The following is a 20,025-nucleotide window of genomic DNA, read 5'->3' as shown; positions in this document are numbered from 1 at the left end:
TTTCAAATCATAATTTCAAAACACTGCACATGGGAAAATTACTTAAAATGTCCTTAAGACACATAAAAGCGTTTTTTGATTGCCTTTGCAGCATGTTTGTATCACTTTTAACATGGCTATGTAACACAAACATTCAAAATCTAAATTTGCCATGCACAGGTGGGAGCATATTTACAAGCAATTTGCGCCACAGAGAAAGGTCTTACACTAAAATGGGAAAAATAACATCAGGGACAGTCAATTGCCTTATAAAGAAGCATACACCATTATGTCCTTGTCATAAATTTAAAAACAATTCCTTTTCCCCAAAAACGATTTTCAAATCATAATTTCAAAACACTGCACATGGGAAAATGACTTAAAATGTCCTTAAGACACATGAAAGCGTTTTTTGATTGCCTTTCCAGCATGGTTGGGTCACTTTTAACATGGCTATGTAACACAAACATTTAAAATCTAAATTTACCATGCACAGGTGGGAGCATATTTACAAGCAATTTGCGCCACAGAGAAAAGTCTTACATTAAAATGGGAAAAATAACATCAGGGACAGTCAATTGCCTTATAAAGAAGCATACACCATTATGTCCTTGTCATAAATTTAAACACAATTCCTTTACCTCAAAAACGATTTTCAAATCATAATTTCAAAACACTGCACATGGGAAAATTACTTAAAATGTCCTTAAGACACATAAAAGCGTTTTTTGATTGCCTTTCCTGCATGGTTGGGTCACTTTTAACATGGCTATGTAACACAAACATTCAAAATCTAAATTTTCCATGCACAGGTGGGAGCATATTTACAAGCAATTTGCGCCACATAATTCATAATTTTCTCCTTAAAGCACACTATTCTCTATCTAAATTAAAGAAATATTTTCTCACCTTAGCAAATACTTTGAGTTTGAAAACAGTCTCAGAAACACACCAATTTGTCTTCAGCAGAGCAAAAGGTATGCACTCCAGAGTCTGCAGCTATCAAAAGCACAGAAATGCTGTAATTCTTCACACATATCTCTCATGTCACCCAATCAAAAGTCTTCCCTCACTTTTTTTCAAATGAAAACCCATCCCCCCTCTGCCCTTTCTGCCTTATCTGCATGGCAACCACCTCTTGGAAGACCTCTGTTGTTTGCAAGTTCACACAACAATGTTGCAATTGAACTCTGAACTCTCAGTGCACCTGCATATCCAGTGCATTCTTTCATTTAATGATTTTTTATTGACCACTCAAAATACATCTTTCAAAGAACACATCCGTGCACCCTAACTTTCTGTTTTCAGCAATCAAAATCCACCAATCACTGTTACTGCTTCATGAACACAGAAACTCCACAGTTTTTTTTCATTTTACACTCTCATTTTTTCAACTGCCATTTCATTGCCACACTTCATCTGACTGCAGGAGAACCTTCTCTCACCATGTTTTCTGTCTGGATTGTTGGACATAGTTATATTCACTGGGCTCAAAGGTACGTTGAAAACAGGAATTTACCTAACCTCAATTTACAAGATGTGGAAATTAAGTGGTTTGGCCACAGAGGATTAAAATGTCACCAATTGATACCATTGGTGAAAACCTTTATGCATTTGCCCAAACCTGACCTGTTAATTGTGCACTGTGGAGGTAATGACTTGGGCACTTTGACTGGTGTAGGTCTGGAAATGCTTTTAAAAGACACCTTTGAGCAATTAATGGCACTTTTTCCTCAGACTGCCTTGGTATATTCAAATATATGCCAAAGACAGAAATGGAGGTGGTCAAACCAATTTTGTCCACAAATTGAGAAGTCGAGGAAGCATGTAAACAAATCTGTTTCAGCTTACATGAGAGACCATGGAATGGGCTCCCTGTACCACAATAACTTGCGATACTACATGCAAGATATCTACAGAGGAGATGGAGTTCACTTCTCAGATGAGGGCAACAGAATTTTCACTCTGAATTTAAGAATGTGCATTGGTACCTACTTATAAGTACCTAAATGTACCATAAATCCAAAAGCTCTTCTCAGAGCTACCCTACATCTAATCACTCACAATTATTATTTTACTCTAACATTTTTCACTAATTTTCAACAAAGTACGCTCCCTGGGGCGCTACCCGGTACGCGAACCGGGAGCTAACCTCGCGAAATTTTAAAAAAAAATGTTTTTTTTCCGCACATATAAGCCTCCTCAGCCACCCTCACAAAACCTAGGGGGTCAAGATAACTCTACCGTGCCCCCTTCTACCCATTCTGAACATTATTTGCCCTCCATCTTGTATCTTAATTCGACCGAAACACAAAATGGTGAACTCCTGGAACGCTTAAGGTCCGCGAACCGAGGCGCTCAACGGTTCGCGTACCGGGTCGCTCCCTGGGAAGCGCACCATCAAAAAAGGTGGGAAAGTAGTTCTTAGAAAAGCCACTGGAGACAATTTCACCAAATATAGATTAGCTCATACTATATACCAATCCCTACCATTTTCACAAATTTGATTGGAATTCCATTTAGCCATTTACCCTGTAGACCTCTCTAAATACCCTGAGGTAAATTACTTCTCAAAACACATCTGAAGTGTTGGAATTGACAACCAATTAAAATGTTACTTTCATTTTCTACTTTTTTTACCTGACATTTGATTGGTTATGTACCTGAATATATATAAAGAAAGAGAGAGAAACACAGCCATTTTGACTACTACTTCCTGAATTACATTGCAAGATCATTTTCACTCACAACTTAAACTTGTTTTTAGAAGGTGAGATATTATTTTATAAATTTGAAAACATTTTCAGATAGTTATATACTATCCCTCTGTAAGAGTTAGACATTGAGAAAGGCTTCTTTATTATAATTATGGATTGATTTAGGTTTCTGTGGTATAATTATGAATTTACTTAGGCTTCTTCACAGGCACTTTTTAATAGTACTACTTCACGCCTGAAACCATACAGTGCCCATAGATTACTTCTCTGTTATAAACTCACAAGTACCTGTCTGAACTTAAACCCAACAGTGCCCTATCACTACTGATATATTTATTTTTTATGCAAATTACAGCAATAAAATGGAAGGTGAGCAGAATGTTTCCTTCGAAATTGTTCTGGACAGCAACAATGAGCAAGTTATGGAACCCATTGATGACTTAGAATTCATGGATGAGTCACGGGACTATGAATTACTTCAATGTGTAGAATCTGTCGATCATTTACCCCATTATGATGACGGTCAAATGTGGGAACTTATGTTCACTCAACAAGAGGACATATCGGACAGTCAAATGCTAGACGTTCTATTAAATTTTGAAAAACAATCTGAAAAATAAAATTATATGTAATATTAAAAAATTGTTTGAGTCTTTAATCATTTTTATATGTAATTCATAAACTAGTTAAATGTTAGAAATGTTATTAAATTTTGAAACACAATCACAATAATAAATAATTGCTTAAAAAATAAAAAAATTAAAAAATAATCAACAAAACCAACAATCAATTAACATACAGTATTTGAAAAGTCTATCATTCATTTTTCATTTTTCATTATAGTACGCTGCCCAGAACATTTGAGATGTCATCAGTGATGTCATCAGTGATGTCACTGACCATGTCATGAATGATATAATATGTGACATCATCAGCAGTGGATTGCGGATGCGCGATATATAGTTAGTGCAACTAACTATATATGGAATTTCAATGGTTTTGTGTGAGTAAAATAAGGTTTTGTAAATGCTAATTCCTAACTATATATGGTCTATAACCTATGGTTTTTTCAGTGAATTTTCAAGGTTTTGTAAATGCTAATTCCTAACTATATATGGTCTATAACCTATGGTTTTTTCAGTGAATTTCATTGGTTTTTTAACAGCTAATATCTGTAGCTGTAAAATGTATTCTTCTTTAAATCCAAAAATATATTTTATATGTTTATGAATAATTTTTTTTTTAAATATTTTTTTTTCTTCGTTCCCGCTTCGCGAATCGGGAAGCTTCCCGTTAGCTGACCTTGATGCCGCGAAATAGACCGCGAGCCGGTAAGCGTTTCTTTACCGCAAGTGCCGCGTTAGAAAACAACATCGTGACGCCTCCCGTCCGCATGACGTTTCACGTTGTCGCGTGATACGTCATATGACGTGCTACGTTAGCGAACTGGTACGCGAAGCGAGTCGCAAAGCGCAGGTTTCTGGAAGCAAACCGGGAGGCCCTACAAAGCGCTTAACGTAAACACAGCAGGTCATGTGACTTGGTAATAACACTTTTCATTGGTTCATTTCACTTTTGGTTTCCTAATGATGTAAGACTAGGTCAAATAATCTAAAATGAACACTTTTCATTGGTTGAGAACTCTTGTTTTTCCCAAATGATGAAAATCCCTCCTTCTTTCCTCACTCTGACTTTCATCATTGTGAGAGAAAGACCCTTTGTGATCACTGAGCAATGGCTTCTTTAGTAGCTTCAGCTGGTGCTTCCCCACCACCTCCACCACCTCCAAGGAAGAGTGGACCACCTGCTCAAGTTATAATTCAACAAGAAGAGGAAGAAGAGGAACAGAACGACGAGCACGAAGAGAGGCAGTTTTTGCCTGAGGAGCCCAGGACGTCTCACCGGAAAGAAAACTTCATTTGGCAATTTTTTAAAATTCCCAAAGGTCAGAAAAAAGTAAATGCAAGATACGTAACTTGCCTTATATGTCAAGATAGACTGTCCAGAGGAACCGAGAAAAAATACAGTTTCGGAAACTACACAATGCATCGCCATATGACTAGGTGGCATCCTAACAACTACAGTGCTGCACAGTTTCGGAACGACCTAGATAATCTCCCTATTATGGCCAGAAGATCTGTTGTACGGGACCAGAGGGCAGGGAGATGGTGCCAAATATACAAATGAGATTTGGTGAAGTAAAACACATCTGCGTATTTTGCGATGGATTCATTTGCTACGGAGAAAGAAGCATCACTCTGATCAACAGAGCTATTGACTATCATATGCAAGTTTGTACGAAACGCCCAAAATAATAAATACTTTTTTTTTGTTTTGTTGCTCCTGTTGAGCCCTTTACAATGAATCGTTTTCATTGCCCCCTCCAAGAAAAATTCAAAAAAAGTAAAAAAATGTTCCGAAAAATAATAAAAAAAATATAAAACAACAAAAACAATAAAAAAAAAAGTTCTTTTCAGAACTACACCTCCCCGTTATTAAAAAATTGGTACAATATTTGGAACTGTGCCAACCTCTATTTCTCTTAGTTCGCTTCCCAGTTCGCTCGCCGGTACGCGAACCGGAAGCGAACCAAAAACAGTAAGTATAAGGGAAGGAAACAGACACTTATGTTAAAAGAAAGACAGCTATAGGGGAGTAAACTAGAGATACTATTACCCGTAATCCACTGCTGATGATGTCACATATTACATCATTCATGACATGCTCAGTGACATCATCAGCAGAGGATTGGGGTTTTTTGGCAACGTGCCTTATCCACGGTTTAATAACGCTGCCTTTTGCTTTATATAAGTTTTCAAATTGTATGAAATATATACCAATAGGTCGTTATGAACCTTTAGGTAGTGCTTTTCTTCATGAGGTCTGGTCGCTTCCATACACATACAGATGTTTCAAAGATGATCAAGAAGTTTATCTGAATGGAGAGGAATGCACTGAGACGCCAGATCATTCACTAATGTGTAGGCACATACAGGTACACGGTTCATGCAACAAACACCGACCAAATATGGCTTGCGTGTTGCAAGGCACGCCAGTTCCTGCTATCATCCCCACGTTCAAGTTGTTGGAAAATGGTAGTTATTTGATGCTCAATAATGAAGATTGTTCTGAGTTAATTAAAAGTATTCCTTTTATCGTAACAGTAAGTGAACGGGTTATTTGCTGCAGAAATGTTCTATTTCCTCCCACACATGAACATAGGGAGTTTTCAATCTGGCCACAAATACCAACCTTGGGAGCAGATTTCAACGGCATGGCAAGAATAAGAGCTCTTTTGTCTCAGAGAGAGGTGGCCTTGAGTTCGGCCCGTGAAACTTTCGTGCTTCACATAGCGAACACCCGTACAGAGGTGCAGACCCTTTTCAATTCAGATTTGCCTTTCAATTTCAGCAAGATGGTTCGGACTATCTTTAACGCATCCTCCACAAAGGCCCTAGCGCACTTTTTTAAAGTTGTTACCATTGGTCTCGTGACTTCATTTGAGAAAATCTTTGGAGTCATCCCTGCTTTCTTTCATTCTATTTTCTCCACTCTGCTTCGTGGATTGCCATTTTTACTTGCATTACCAGCGGACGCTCTTGTGCTTTTTTACATTTTTAAATATGGATGTCCCTCCTATGCAACCTCCCACCCTGCAGCTGCTGACACTGTTCCGCAATCGCATGCTAGAATATTATGGCACAATGCCGTTGGCGATATTAAGCACGGCATATGGATTATCTTTTCGATTCTCCTACTTCACCTGTGTCCAGCCTGTATTTCACTGCCTGACCTGTGATTTCGATTGGGCCATTGATTTGTGTCTCTGCAGACCGGTTTCTCCTGACGTCGACTTTAATCAGCTGATGACTCCTATCATTACTCACGAGTTGGTTTGTCCTGGCGAAAGGATTATGGCTGTGGCATTGATGCATGGACTAATTGGTCCCTGGAATTTACTGGCGGCAGCACAGTCTTTCTTGGAACAGAGCTTTCTTGAAAACCCACCAAGCTGTCCTCTGATGGTGATAGAGGATCCGGTGCTGGGAGAGCACGTATGTTCTTTTCCGCTTTTAAATTGGATGGCTGAACTGTTTTCGGATGAAGACGGTGACTTCCTATTGGAGGCTGTTGCAGCTTATTTTGCATACACAGTTATGTCATAGACCTTTTTCATGTTTGATATGCTGAGTACTAGCATTTCATTGACAATTCATTGACTTATTTGTCAAGTTTTTATTATTTACCTTGCCTATTGGCTTAAGACTCGATAAAGTACTTGGCTGTTTTATTTTTCTTTAGCATTAAATTTTCCTAGTTTTTAATGCTTTACCTTGCGGACTGTCCACATATAAACTTGCAATCTGCTCTCATGAGATGGCACTTCTATTATCTTATTCAGTTCGTTTCCGGATCATGGGGAGGTGTCATCTAGGTCCTGGATATCTTTACACCGTGTTAAGTTAGCATGGGCTCATTACCGGTTTAAACGCCATTTTTCCTTTTTTGCAACTTCTGCACACGACACTTAGTTGTTGCTTTAGCTTTCAACCTAGTAGTTCATCGTGGTTTACATGAGAATAATATGTTATTGCTCTACTATCTGCTTTGCTTGTTAAACTATATCTGTACAGCGAGTGCTAAAGTTTCAAGAACAACACGATACAGAATTGTTATGAGGTCTGATCTCCACGACTTCATACTCATAACATAAGTGCAACTTCTGCCAATTCTGGGCATGAGGCGGGTTTTATATTGCTTTGCCGAACACACATACACAACACTTGATGCGGTTCACATGAAGAGAGAGCTGGTGTATGCTGATGTGATTCCTTCAAATCTAAGACACTAAAGTATGGGCACGCCCTAAACCAACACAAAGAGACCTTCTTAGCAAATAATATAATATGTGTATTAGGGAGGGTGAGATATAAGCAGCCGCGGGCCGTGGAGGGAGTTACGGTGAGGCAGGAAGGCGGGGAGGGGGAGAAGCAGGGTGGAGCCCTCTCCACCCTGCCCCTCCCCCTCCCCGCCTCCCTGCCCCACCGTAACTCCCTCCACGGCCCGCGGCTGCTTATAAGTGTTGCTAACTCTTATTCATTTACAGCATGTTAACATACTATCACCATTCGCTTTTTATGTACTAGTAACTATGCTGGTAATTTTGCTACTGATAATATGTGTACTTGTATTCTCCACCCTGCTTCTCCCCCTCCCCGCCTCCCTGCCTCACCGTAACTCCCTCCACGGCCCGCGGCTGCTTATAAGTGTTGCTAACTCTTATTCATTTACAGCATGTTAACATACTATCACCATTCGCTTTTTATGTACTAGTAACTATGCTGGTAATTTTGCTACTGATAATATGTGTACTTGTATTATCTAAGATACTACGCCTGAGAAGACGGCATTAGTAAATAAACATTTCAAATACACATGTGTTCTTCTTAACTCCATGTTCTGGTTTCTAAGAAATATATAACGACCGACTGTTCATGAGTTCCACGTATCCTGAGGTACTATAAGTTCATATTCTGGATTGTCTAAACATTGAGAGTTTGTTATATCCAATGTGACACTGTACCTAGCTTGCTAAGGGGTTTTTGATTACTAACGTGAGTTTTGGGACACCCTAATTCGCCGAGGTTCCAATCCTCTGTCCACAGTTCTGTGTGAGAACAGAAACCCTGCGACAGGGGCACCCCCGACCCTTGCTGGAGCTTCATCACACTTGCGATACAACTCCAGCAATGCGCCACCTTTACGGCACAGATACATCACGCATCTGTGCTGTTTTTGCCCCATGATGCGCTGCATTGTAAATGCAGCACACCATAGGTGACGGAACACCGGCACAGAATGACTAACACATCCCTGGTGATGCGCCAGTCATCATAAATCTATCCCTATGCTTCTTATCTTATTAGAGATGAACCGCCATATGTATCATCAAAGTTTTTTGCATTTCCTAAATAGCGAACTTTAAGGAATAAATAGCGATTCTTTACCATTCCTAGTTTGCGATTAGCTATTTGCTAATTACAAATTACCCATTCATTTCCTTCATTTCCATAGGGCGGTTGGACTCACTTTTAGCTCGAACGGCTGAATGGATTTCCACGAAACTTGGCAAAATTGTAGGGACTGGTAGCCCGATGTGCCTTTGCTATGTCTCAAGATATATGCTCCAGTGGTTTTTACGAAAATTAACTTTGAAAAATATATATTGGGCTACATTGGCCTATATATATGTTGGAGCCCAAATGTAGCCCAATGTAGCCCAATGAAGCCCAATGTAGCCCAATGTAGCCCAAAGATGGCCGCCAGAGACAAAAAAAACAAATGTAGCCCAAATATCAGCCAGATGTAGCCCAACTATAGCCCAGTGACAGAATGACCAATCAGCTTCGCAAACCTCCGTTACGCGAAGCGGAGCGCTGTTACAGATATATATCTTTTTTTGAACGTTAATTTCTCAAAATCCACTGGAGCACATATATTGAGACCTAGCAAAGGCACATCGGGCTACCAGTCCCTAATATTTTGCCAAGTTTCGTGCAAATCCATTCAGCCGTTCGATTATTATTATTTTTTTTTGCCCCGCGGGGCCCTTTTAAAACCTCCACATCAAACCTAGGGGGTCAGCGAGGATCTACTATGCCCCCTCATGGTTATTTCCCCCTTTGTTTTGGCCTCCTCTTGTCTCTCGATCCTACCGAGAGACAAGATGGCGGCCGCTACGGACTGTTTGGAATGTTGACAGACGCCGGAGAACCAATCAGCTTCGCTTCACAAAGCTCCGTTGCGCGAAAAGTACGCGTCCTGGGACGCTGACCGGTCCGCTGTTACAGATATATATCTTTTTTTAAACGTTAATTTCTCAAAATCCACTGGAGCACATATATTGAGACCTACAAAAGGCACATCGGGCTACCAGTCCCTACAATTTTGCCAAGTTTCGTGCAAATCCATTCAGCCGTTCGGGCTAAAAGTGAGGCCAACCGCCCTATGGAAAACTCAATGTTAAAAACACATTTTGGGACCCCCCTTTTTTCTCAGCCCCCCCTTGACGAACCCCCCCCAAATTTTCAATGGCTGCTCAGAAACAAAATGTGCCATTTTCCTGAAAATTTCAGCCAATTCCGTCCACAAACGCCAAAGTTATTAGACATAGAATTTTCAAAAATCCCATAGAGAAAAAATCCTAACTATATATACCTACTGGCGACCGCCAGTAGGTAATATATATATATATATATATATATATATATATATATTCCTCACTCTTCGTTCGACGCTGCTAGCGCTGCATCACAGTCTCTTCTGCTCAGACTGCTTTCCGAAAACGAACAAGTCAGACCCAAAATTAGGTGCAATCAGTGTTTTATTCCATTAGTTTGAATAACACCCAGCAAGCCCGCATGACGCGTTTCGCCTCTAGCCAGAGGCTTGATCACATAATACATTGCCTGACAGCGATGAGGGTACTTAAGGAGCCCAAAAAGGGGGGTGGTGCTGTATATTCTTGGCCTACCCTATTAAGCCTAGGTGTCATTTTGATGTTAAATAAATGGCATAGTGCCACAATTTAAAATGCCAAAAGGATCATGGTCTGTGCAAAAATATCTGTTGTGCAAAAATGCGTAATTATAAATAACCCCTCTATATACAATATTGTACAATATAGAAAGACATGGGAAAAATGCATAGGAATAACTAATAATCATCGTTATTTACATACTATATATATATATCTTGATGGTATAGTTGTAGTTGATATGCATTCCATTGGTTTGTAGCTTGAAATAAAAACACTTGTATATGTGATAGAAAACCACCCTTTATGCCTTGCTTCTTTGATCAGGTAGCAGTCTTTAACCTTCGGTTTAGATCTCTCTCCTGTGACTATTAACTAAAGGGAAAATGTGTGTTTGATATCTGTCAGAATATAAGAATATTCTAAAAGTCCTCAAAATTACCTTCTTTTTCTTTCGCTTTTTGGTGGATTTCAGCTTTTTACCATGCTTAAAAATCGCTTGGAAGGTGTCCGGTGACATCTGAGCTGTTACTTTCATTTTCAAACTATCCAGGTTGCCTGGTATAGAGAGAGAGAGAGAGAGAGAAAAAAAAAGTTGTTAATGTCTACCCATAGTTGGCTTGAACATCATAGCATCTTTTTTGGTACATTTCTATTTATCTAGCCTCTGTGATTTCGTTGATGAAATAGTATTCTAATCATTTTCTTAATCAATCTCTTAATCTATCACTTCTATCATCTCACTGATGACATGTAGAGGGCCAGCTCCAATTTTCTGCCCCTTCATTCTCTCCCGTTTCTTCCAAGATGATTTTGTCTCTTCTCCTCTTAGTGTGTGTAGCAACCCAGTTGCGTTGTGTAGACTTCTCTCCTCGTCACCCTCTAAAGTGTGCCACCTCTTTTATTGTAGGACAGTTTATGTTCTTAGGTTCTTCAAATATGCAACCTCTACTCTTTCAGTGGGTGCCTACCATTCCTCTTCTGAAGTTGTGGAGCCTCTTTTCACTCCACGAACTTTCCATTGTCTTATCTGCTCAAGCAAGCCTCCTCTCCTAGTATCAGTGGTTGTCCAATCCATAGATTGCTTTAAATGAGTTTAAGGTATCCTGGAACAACCACAGTCCAGTGATGTTTTCCCATCATATTATTTCCTCCTGATCATGCTCTTTGTATTTGACTATGCTGATTTAATTGTTTATCCTTTGCATCTCAGTGAACATTGTTCTTTAAATGCACTTAGGTCGGTTGACTGCCTCTTTAAACCATGGTCAATCTTCATGAACCACAGGTGAATTGTGGGCAGTTGTGTGAGCCTTCAGCAGCCTATGTGGTTACTTGATCTATGTAATGGCCCATACAGCTTGGTTCTAGTTATGCTCTTCATGAAAGAACAGAACCCTGTGGAGAAATTAGTAAATTATTGTACATGCCCCAAAGCATTGTGAATACACTTTCCCAAATTGCTAATGCTCTTTTAGGACCTTTGGAGAAAACTCCACAAAGTATGGTCAGATTTCTCACTTGTTTTTATGGTTGCTCACCACCTTTATAATATATGAATTGTTCATTGATTGAATTTGTTTGGGAGTGATGCCTGTCAATAAAGGGAGGGAGCAAAACAAATAAAATAATAATAATAATTTTGAGCTAAAGGTGTGAGTATCATAGAATAGAGGTGATGTACACCAATGCATTTTCTAACAGGAGTTTCTCTTGTTTGACTCACTGAAGTGACTGGGTTCATTAAAGTATGCCAACCCAGAAGGAGATGAGATCTAAGGAATGAAAGTACTGTACAATTTAGCCATTGTCAGATATACTGAAACTCTAGAATTAGAAAAACATTGGATGTAAAATAAATACTGAACGATGAATATTGACTCATGCTACACCCGAATGCAGGTTTGTGTAATAAAACAACTGAATTTGAAGTTCATGTCATAACACTGTGTTTAAATTTGGCTCAATTGCACAAGCACATTACCTCTCTGTATACACACACCCCCCTCACACACTCATATATATATGTACATATATATATATATATATTTTTACAAATACATATATATTGTTTTCACTGAAAAGGCAAGGTTACAATTACATACTTAAATATGGGTATAGGGTCCTAACTTACGTTAAAAAAAAGAATCACTTAAAAAACGAAAGGGTAAAATAACATTATAGTTGGGTAACAGAATGAGGCAATAACTAACATTCAAAAACCTAAGAACAACTGAAACTGATGGCATCATCCAGTGATTATGTTAGTGTGATATGTCTGTCTGAAATCAAAGTGCCGCTGCTCAGAAGAACCAGCTCATCATTCAAAATAGCTTAAAAATTAAAACATTTAAAATAGCTTAAAAATTAAAAAAGGTACTTTTCAGAACCATACTTATGCGTTAAATAAATGAAACAAATATGTTCTTTGTCATTGTTGGTCCCCAACTATCAAATTTGCAAAAAGGAGTAAAACAAGCATTTGCAATGCAATAGGTCTCGCATTATTAAAGTTAGAGCTATTGGCATTGTAAATGGCAATGCCTTTTATTTATGTTTTTGTTTTTAAACATTTACACTCCTTTTACAAGAAGCATTAGTTCGGAAAGTTATTCAATCCTTGCCCTGTGAACACAAATGCTACAGGTAGTCAAACTATTTACTTGACTGGTAAAAGAGACTATGCAATGGCCGAACAATGCATAAGCTTAGAAGCAACTCGGATGCCCTTATAGGCAGCAGTAACACACTCAGACTACAAAGCGCATGCAGCTGAATAATGCAAAAGGGTGTGTGCTGATGTCGTTGTTTGTTTTCGAATGCACCCGTTATTGTTATGTTCGCATGTGATTTGTAACACACTCATCCCACAGCACGAATCAGAGTATAGATTATTAGTGACTGACAACAGATCTGCAGAGATTTGAATGGCTCGGCCAACATATGCCCCTGCATACTAATAATGTTTCGAGAAGAGAAGCTTCGAGGTATGCATACCGCCTGATGTATGTACACTCATGTCCCAGTCACATTCCCTGATGACATTCTACAGAGCCAACTCCCTCCTTCGCTTAGGTCGGTCGCCCTTCGCTGTCTGCCCCTAGCCCGCCCCCTATCTGAGAGACCTGCAGAACAATCAACTTAGGCTGAGCCTTGTAGCCCCACAATGAGGGGGTCTTTACCTGGTCTATGGGCAGCTGCACGGCGTTGCTGAATGGCTGCAGGAGCGTGGACCCGGTGGTGGTCGCCCTAGCGCTTGGGGGCGCTTTATCTTGCCCCTAGCGCTTGAGATCGCTTTTCTGTGGTCCCTAGCGCTTCGTAGCGCCTTATTGCATGCAACGCTATTAAAAGGCCTAACTTTGTTAGAAAATGCCACATAAACATTGTACCACGAGCACACAAACACCAGTGCCTGCATACAACACACAGAGCCACGAAATATGAGACACATAGATAGACCTAGAGAAGAAATGATTTGCACTACAGCATTTGAGCACCCCCTTCCTCAAGTAGGTAAGGTTTGCTCAATGTATATAATGTAATCATGGTGTGAGGGCAAAGACAGCGCTGAAGGCCTTACATGGACTGCCGTGTTGCAACAAGCATGAAATTTGGCAGACTGGAAATGGCTCTTATCTGTCAACAACATTTGAGTAACTATGTAAACAAGGCAGGGCGCCCATGCGGTAGCTGCACACTGTCCTCCCATGCCGCATAGTCTGAGAAACCCTAGAATTGGGATTCCTCCTGTCAGAGGGTGTCGGCACCCCCAGTCCAGTCACGTGGGCGTGAGGCACTATGACGCACTTTTAAAAGCGACGCCAGCACGCCACCCTGCCCGCACGATTACACTGGACAGCAGTGTGTATATTGTTTCGCACTGATTGTGAGTAGAGCGCTTAGAGGCGCATTAATGGACACCGTGAGCTACTTCAGCAAAATGTTACCACGACTTACAGAAAGATGAACATGGCGCTTTGACAGCTCTTCACATACAAGACGCACATTCCAGTCAGCGCACAGCGCTGCGAGGCCATACCAATATATGTGCTATACAAATAGGAGCAAAAAAGACATAACATCGCATCGCATCATAAATCCGGTGCAGTAAGCAACTGACAAGTTTCTTTCATTGACAAACCTATATATTCATACATTTCAGATGGCGGCAGAGCCAGGAAGCTATTTTAGCACAATAGACTTTTAAAGAGAGGCCTGGAATAGGATGCCTTATTTATCACGATTTTAGGTACCCGGGACAAAATCAGTTGAGGAACTTGGATTGCTTTCATTGTTAATATAGGGAAATTCTGTATCCGCTACTCAGTTAATAATTGCTTTTCATGAAGTTGCAGTGCTCTCGGAGCTGCTGAACAAATGCTACAAGTATCTGAACAGTACTGATTTCTGTTGGCATCAGTCGATAGAACGACAAACGAATTACGATTGTATTTATACCTTGTACTCAACTCAGCGCAGCGTGTGCGTTAACCCACCGAGCTATCTCAGCATGCTTAGAGGTGTCCCCCCCGACTTGTGGAGCACCTGAAGAGTTTGGCTCGCTTCGCGCCACAGGGGCTGCAATACGCCCTTGTTCCAAACTGGCCCCTGTGGTTCTGAAATGCGGTGACGCTGAAAGCAGTAGGGTGAGGCCAGTCTGCAAGGAATAGGTTAGTAGCTGTCTCCAAAACATACTACTGGCAGCCCCACCCTCTACAAGACACCCCCTCCACCAAGCAACTCTCATCTGCTCAGCGCGGGAGGGGGGAGGGGGGGGGGCTGCTGCACCTCACTTCAAGGGCGAGCTCGCGCTGCTGCTGCCTCGCGCAAAACATCACTGGATCCCGTATACGACTATTGATACCAGTGTCATACTCGACGTGTGATCCTCGTCAAACAACCTACGCATCGCATCTTAGGAAGTACAGGCACCCCTCTCTGGCAGTAATTCCTTGGCCAGGCAGGCACAGCCATCTATCTACCTGCCCTGCCTAAAAGTACTATTTGCTCACGAGGAAGGGAAGCCCATCCCTCGTAGGCTTTTAGGATCAAAGAAGAATTATATAACTCCCCTCTCCCCATTGATCCACATGGTTTCCATGACAAAGGCGGCGCCCGCCCGCATCTGTGAACTTTCAAAGTCAGCAGGTGAAGTTCCTGAAGTTTTATCAATGTGCCCCTTTGTAGTGAACGCACGTGCATTCTTCTACGCAGCCTCCTCCGTGCGACGTCCAGCACCGCGGGCATGGGGGTTCCCTTATCAGGAGAGTATGACCCTCCCGTGGACCTACAGCAGGCATGTCCGTCAAGCTCCCTGTGCTTGCTCCGAACCCATCCCCTCTCTTGAACCATCTAATCAGGTGCCAGGCGGCCCTTTCAGCAGCCCGACGCGGTGGCACACATGTGAAAACCAAACACCGGCAGGAAACGCATTCTGAGCAATATTTGCCTTGTCAACCCCCGGCCCGCTAATATATTTAAAACACTCTGCTGCAAACAAAGGACGGTGAGCTTCAGGTATGTTCTGTCCCAGGGCCAGCTGCAGCCAGGTGTACAGAGACAGGGCAATCCAGGGCGACAAGGCCGCGCGGTCTCAGCTGCCTCGATTCCAGGGAACGGGGCAGGGCGCTCATGACCCTGGGCAGGGGGTGCCACTGGGTGCCAGCCATCTCCCGCTGGGTCCCATGTCTGAGCCGGCGGCGGAGGTGTCTGCGCTCTGCTGGGCTCCGGTCCTGGCAGGCAGCGTCTCCCCTCTCCGGCTCTGATGCGTTCCTTCCTGGCAGCGGCGGCAGGAGTGGCCAGCCTACCTCCCGCACCACCCACCAGCGCTGAAACTTTCAAACTCCTGTCTCCAGGGAGCCCGGGAAGACTGGTTGCTTCTGGAACACTTTCTTGCAAGTCTGAACTGCTTCTGTGAAAGTGACATGTCTGTGTTTCTTGCAGTAAATGTATACAGTGCAATTTACAAATCCAAGTGTGTTCTTGTGGGATTTAGGGGACAGCTGACCATAAGGAGGTCTATCCCGGGGGCGGCTCCTCGCCTAGTATGACGGAGGAGTGTCCCCCCTGCCAGCAGCGTAAAAAAAACAGGAAGTCAGGCAGGCCGGGCGCGACAACCGGAAACAGGAAGTAGGAGGGCGGGAGCCTACCCCGCCTCCCACGGAAGAGCCGCGGCTGCAGGTAGGAGCCTACCCTGCGCCCCGGTGCCGAAGGAGGGAGGAAGAGTCCTGCTGCCGGGCCCTACAGCTGCCGATGAGAGGAGAGCCGCCGCACAAAGGAAGCCGGTGAGTGGGGCTTCGCCTTCTTGACGAGCTGCGAGGGCGGGGGGCATGTGTGTGTGCGCGCGTGTGGCGGCGGGGGGCTGTGTATGTGTGTGAGCGTGTGTGTATGTATGTGTCTTGGAGTCTGTGTGTATGCGTGTGTGTGTGTGTGACTGTGGGGGGGAGGGGGTGTATGTGAGCGAGTGTCTGTCTGTCTGTGTATATGCGCGCATGTGCACGGCGCGGGACGGAACGTGCGCGTTCGCGCACCCAAATCTGGTAGAAACGCTCGTAACACCCTTTTGTCCCTCATTCCCCCGAGACAGGCAACATTAGGTCTCCAGCTGGACGCATCCTTCGGATGCTAACTCCAGCTCGACCTAAAAATGGGCTCCAATGTTTTGCAAATCAAATAATATTTTTGAGCCATGACCAGCGGTTATTGGCTGCAGGACCTGGCCTGTGGTCAGGCCTTGTGCCCAGCACCCAACAGTTGGCCATTCCCCACTGTACACAGCCTTCAACTGTGTGCAGTAGGGGTTGTCAGCAAAACCTGGTCTGTGGTCAAAAGCAGTCTGAGGTAGCTTGTGTACCTGTCTGCAGGGGACCTGGCCTGGCAGTTTGGCTGGATTGTTCCTATTGGAGCAGGACCAACACTGATTTGCTTACGGCTCGTCTTTGTCTAGAGTGGCCGACTGGGTAAAAATGGATTGGAATAGGCCCCAAGCGATTGACAGTGGCAGAGATTAATTGATGCATTTCTTCCATCACCTTATTTGTTGTTGTATTTCATTAATTAGAGCATATTTCAACAGATATGACAGAGATTAAACCATTTGGAGTCCTGGTGAGTCCATGGCATTTTATCATAATCCCACTTTTGGACTAGAAACCATAAACGCATCACCTTGCTTCCTCTCTATCAGTGCTTCAAGAATATCGCGTGCCGGAAGATCTCCAATGCTGTTATCGTCTAGGTCCAGTTCCTTAAGGGTATCTGAATACATTATCAGACTAGAAGAAATAAGACAAAATAAAAAATTTGATTTCACATTGCGACAAACAACATGCAATACACAATATTATCTTAGAATACAACTTGCAAAATTAAACTGCCTACAATGGTTCTAAGAATACTCTTAAGTATTAAGAATCAGAAATGTATATATTGAATTTGGTGTCCTAACTGGAGCAGTTATCAGTCAGTCAGTTCAACTTTATTCGGATACTATAGTACCCATGAAAGCACACAAAACAAATACATCACAGCAGGTAACCAAAAATTAATTTAAAATAGTTAAAATAAGAGCAGTTATCAAATGCCAGTGCAAAATAAGTCCAACAGAAGTACCAGCAACAGGGCTGGTATCACATTTGCACAAATCTAGATCTGGAATTAGTGCATATGGCAATGCTTTAACAATGGCAGTTTCTCTCTTATTCACACAACAGCAACACATTGTAGGAACTCCTAGTAAGACAAAGACCCATATTACTAATGCCCTTGTGGGGGAAGTGATAATTAAGGTGCCGGACAAAATCCAATACTGAGGTGCTTAACATTTGTAGGGTGCAATAATTGTCACATCTTTTGAGTTGTGATTACAAAAATGGGGCATAACGTGTGAATTTTTCCTGGGTTTGGAGTCAGGGTTACACAGTAACGCTGGCCTACATATTACATATGTTCACTTGTTACTCTCTTTTCTAAGCTTACTTTAACCTCAATATTTTCAAACGTAATTACGCTGGTGCCTTTGCACCACCATGGCTGCCTAGTAAATCCAATGAATTACCACTATTTAGCCAAATCAAGCATTATGCCAAGGTGGTCCCCAGCAATCCCAGCAAGCCCACAATTTGTAAAATCCCACCATAATTTAAGGGCTAGCATTCTAGTAGGTGTGGTCAGCACTGTGTCATGGATGTCCACAATATGTTAAGAATTACAGCAATTGTGCCACAAATGCCACAACACGCCAGGGATTTACTACCACACTGCCAGGATCAACCTTATGCCAGCGTTGGGTACAATTTTTGTTCAATGAATGCCCACAATATGTTACAAGTTAACATTATACTGCTAGGAATGAGGGGGCATGGCTAACTGCCGAACATGGCGGTCGCATGATTGTGGGGCTCCCATCCCGGGGCCCGACATCCCGCAGTATGACTCGATAATACATGACATCGGCCGATAATAGCTAGCATGGACAACTGCTAGACCCTGAGATTTGCATATCTTCTTTGGCAGCGCCCAAATCCTGCACACGCTCACACAACAATACTCAGACACTGAGGCGGCACCAAAATGGCAGATCAAATCTCAGCCTGAAACGGAGAAGACACCGGCCTTGCATCCGGACAATGATGGGGCCTGCTAGTCGCTGTCCCCCAATAAGCGCCCTCACCTCCAGAGCACCAAAGACGAGGAGAGATCGAGGAGCCAGAGGCTGTGGGTCGCTGCTAACGACTTGCATCTGAGGCCTGTTTAGGGTTCACTCAAGTGGCAGGATCGGTAGGACTGCATAACACCAAAAGAAAGGTACCTAACGCAGCTGACACACTGACGAAAGACCCTACTTACTGCAGAGCTGACTGGGAGTGCCGGGCTGAGCTGACCTGGCCCCTACGCACTGTTCCCCTGGAGAAGTAGGTGAGAGGCCTAACCTGAATGCAAGGGGGCTGGACACTGGGCCTATTGCCAGTAGCTGTTACGATACAAGGGACAAATACGCTAAGTGCACCTACCGGCTGGGAAGAAGAGGGTCTTTCCGAGGAGCAGGAGGGGGACATTGCTATAATTCCCCCCCAGCTTCCCCAATGCCTACCAGGAGTTCATGCGCGCGGCCAGACTGTGACGCACTTGTACTAGTTCCTCTTTCTAGCGCCCAAGCACAGATTTCATACTCACTGTGCTGTAAAGGAACGGGCGGTTGCGGCAGGGCCTGGTACACGCATTGTAGCTAACACGCCAAAAGAATCACGGGGCGATAATACCCACCGGCTGGGTGAGTGAGGGGCCCCCCGAAATGAGTACACCATTGCTGTGGCCCCGTCGACCGACCCTGGTGCTTGAGGTGAACCAACACGGGCGCCCTAACAGAAACATACCTGCACTTGGATGTAGCGGGGTGGGGACGAACAGGACCGACCCCCTCCATTATAGCACAGTAACTATACTCATATGGGGGCCTATCCAGAACTCATTTTATACAATATCACTTGGCACATATACAGGTCCTTGACACTCGACAACACTGGCATACCTTCATCGTATAACCACAAAGAGGCCTGACTTGAATACGGCCCGCCAGGGACTACCAGTCACACACTAAATATAGTGAGCAGAAGACTATACCCCAAGAGGTGCGCCTGAATTGAAACCATCGCTCAGATGGTATAGCCTGGCAGTAGGAACTCACTGAATAAAGCATAGGAACGGAGCTAGAAGGAAAGCCATATCTCCTTGGGGAGGAAGACTGCTGGAGCGTGCACCTCCCAGTAGCACTGCATTAACCAAAAGTCTACA

The 20,025-nt window shown here is 42.9% G+C and overlaps 1 protein-coding gene across 2 annotated transcripts in view; it reads right to left on the bottom strand.

Annotated features, from left to right (window-relative positions):
• The window catches only part of LOC144790985 (uncharacterized), a 298,192-nt gene that overhangs the window by 99,651 nt on the left and 178,516 nt on the right, over nt 1-20,025 (bottom strand). For both annotated transcript variants that reach the window (XM_078665607.1, XM_078665606.1), the window contains 2 exons: nt 17,401-17,507; nt 10,676-10,791 (listed from right to left, as the gene is read on the bottom strand). In XM_078665607.1, the coding sequence (XP_078521733.1) occupies nt 10,676-10,791; nt 17,401-17,507 (223 nt within the window). The remainder of the gene's footprint in view (nt 1-10,675; nt 10,792-17,400; nt 17,508-20,025) is intronic.

This window comes from Lissotriton helveticus, chromosome 11, assembly GCF_964261635.1.
Source record: "Lissotriton helveticus chromosome 11, aLisHel1.1, whole genome shotgun sequence".
NCBI classification, from domain to species: Eukaryota; Metazoa; Chordata; class Amphibia; order Caudata; family Salamandridae; genus Lissotriton; species Lissotriton helveticus.
Note: the sequence above shows the minus strand (reverse complement) of the source record. Positions and strands in the feature narration are given on the sequence as shown.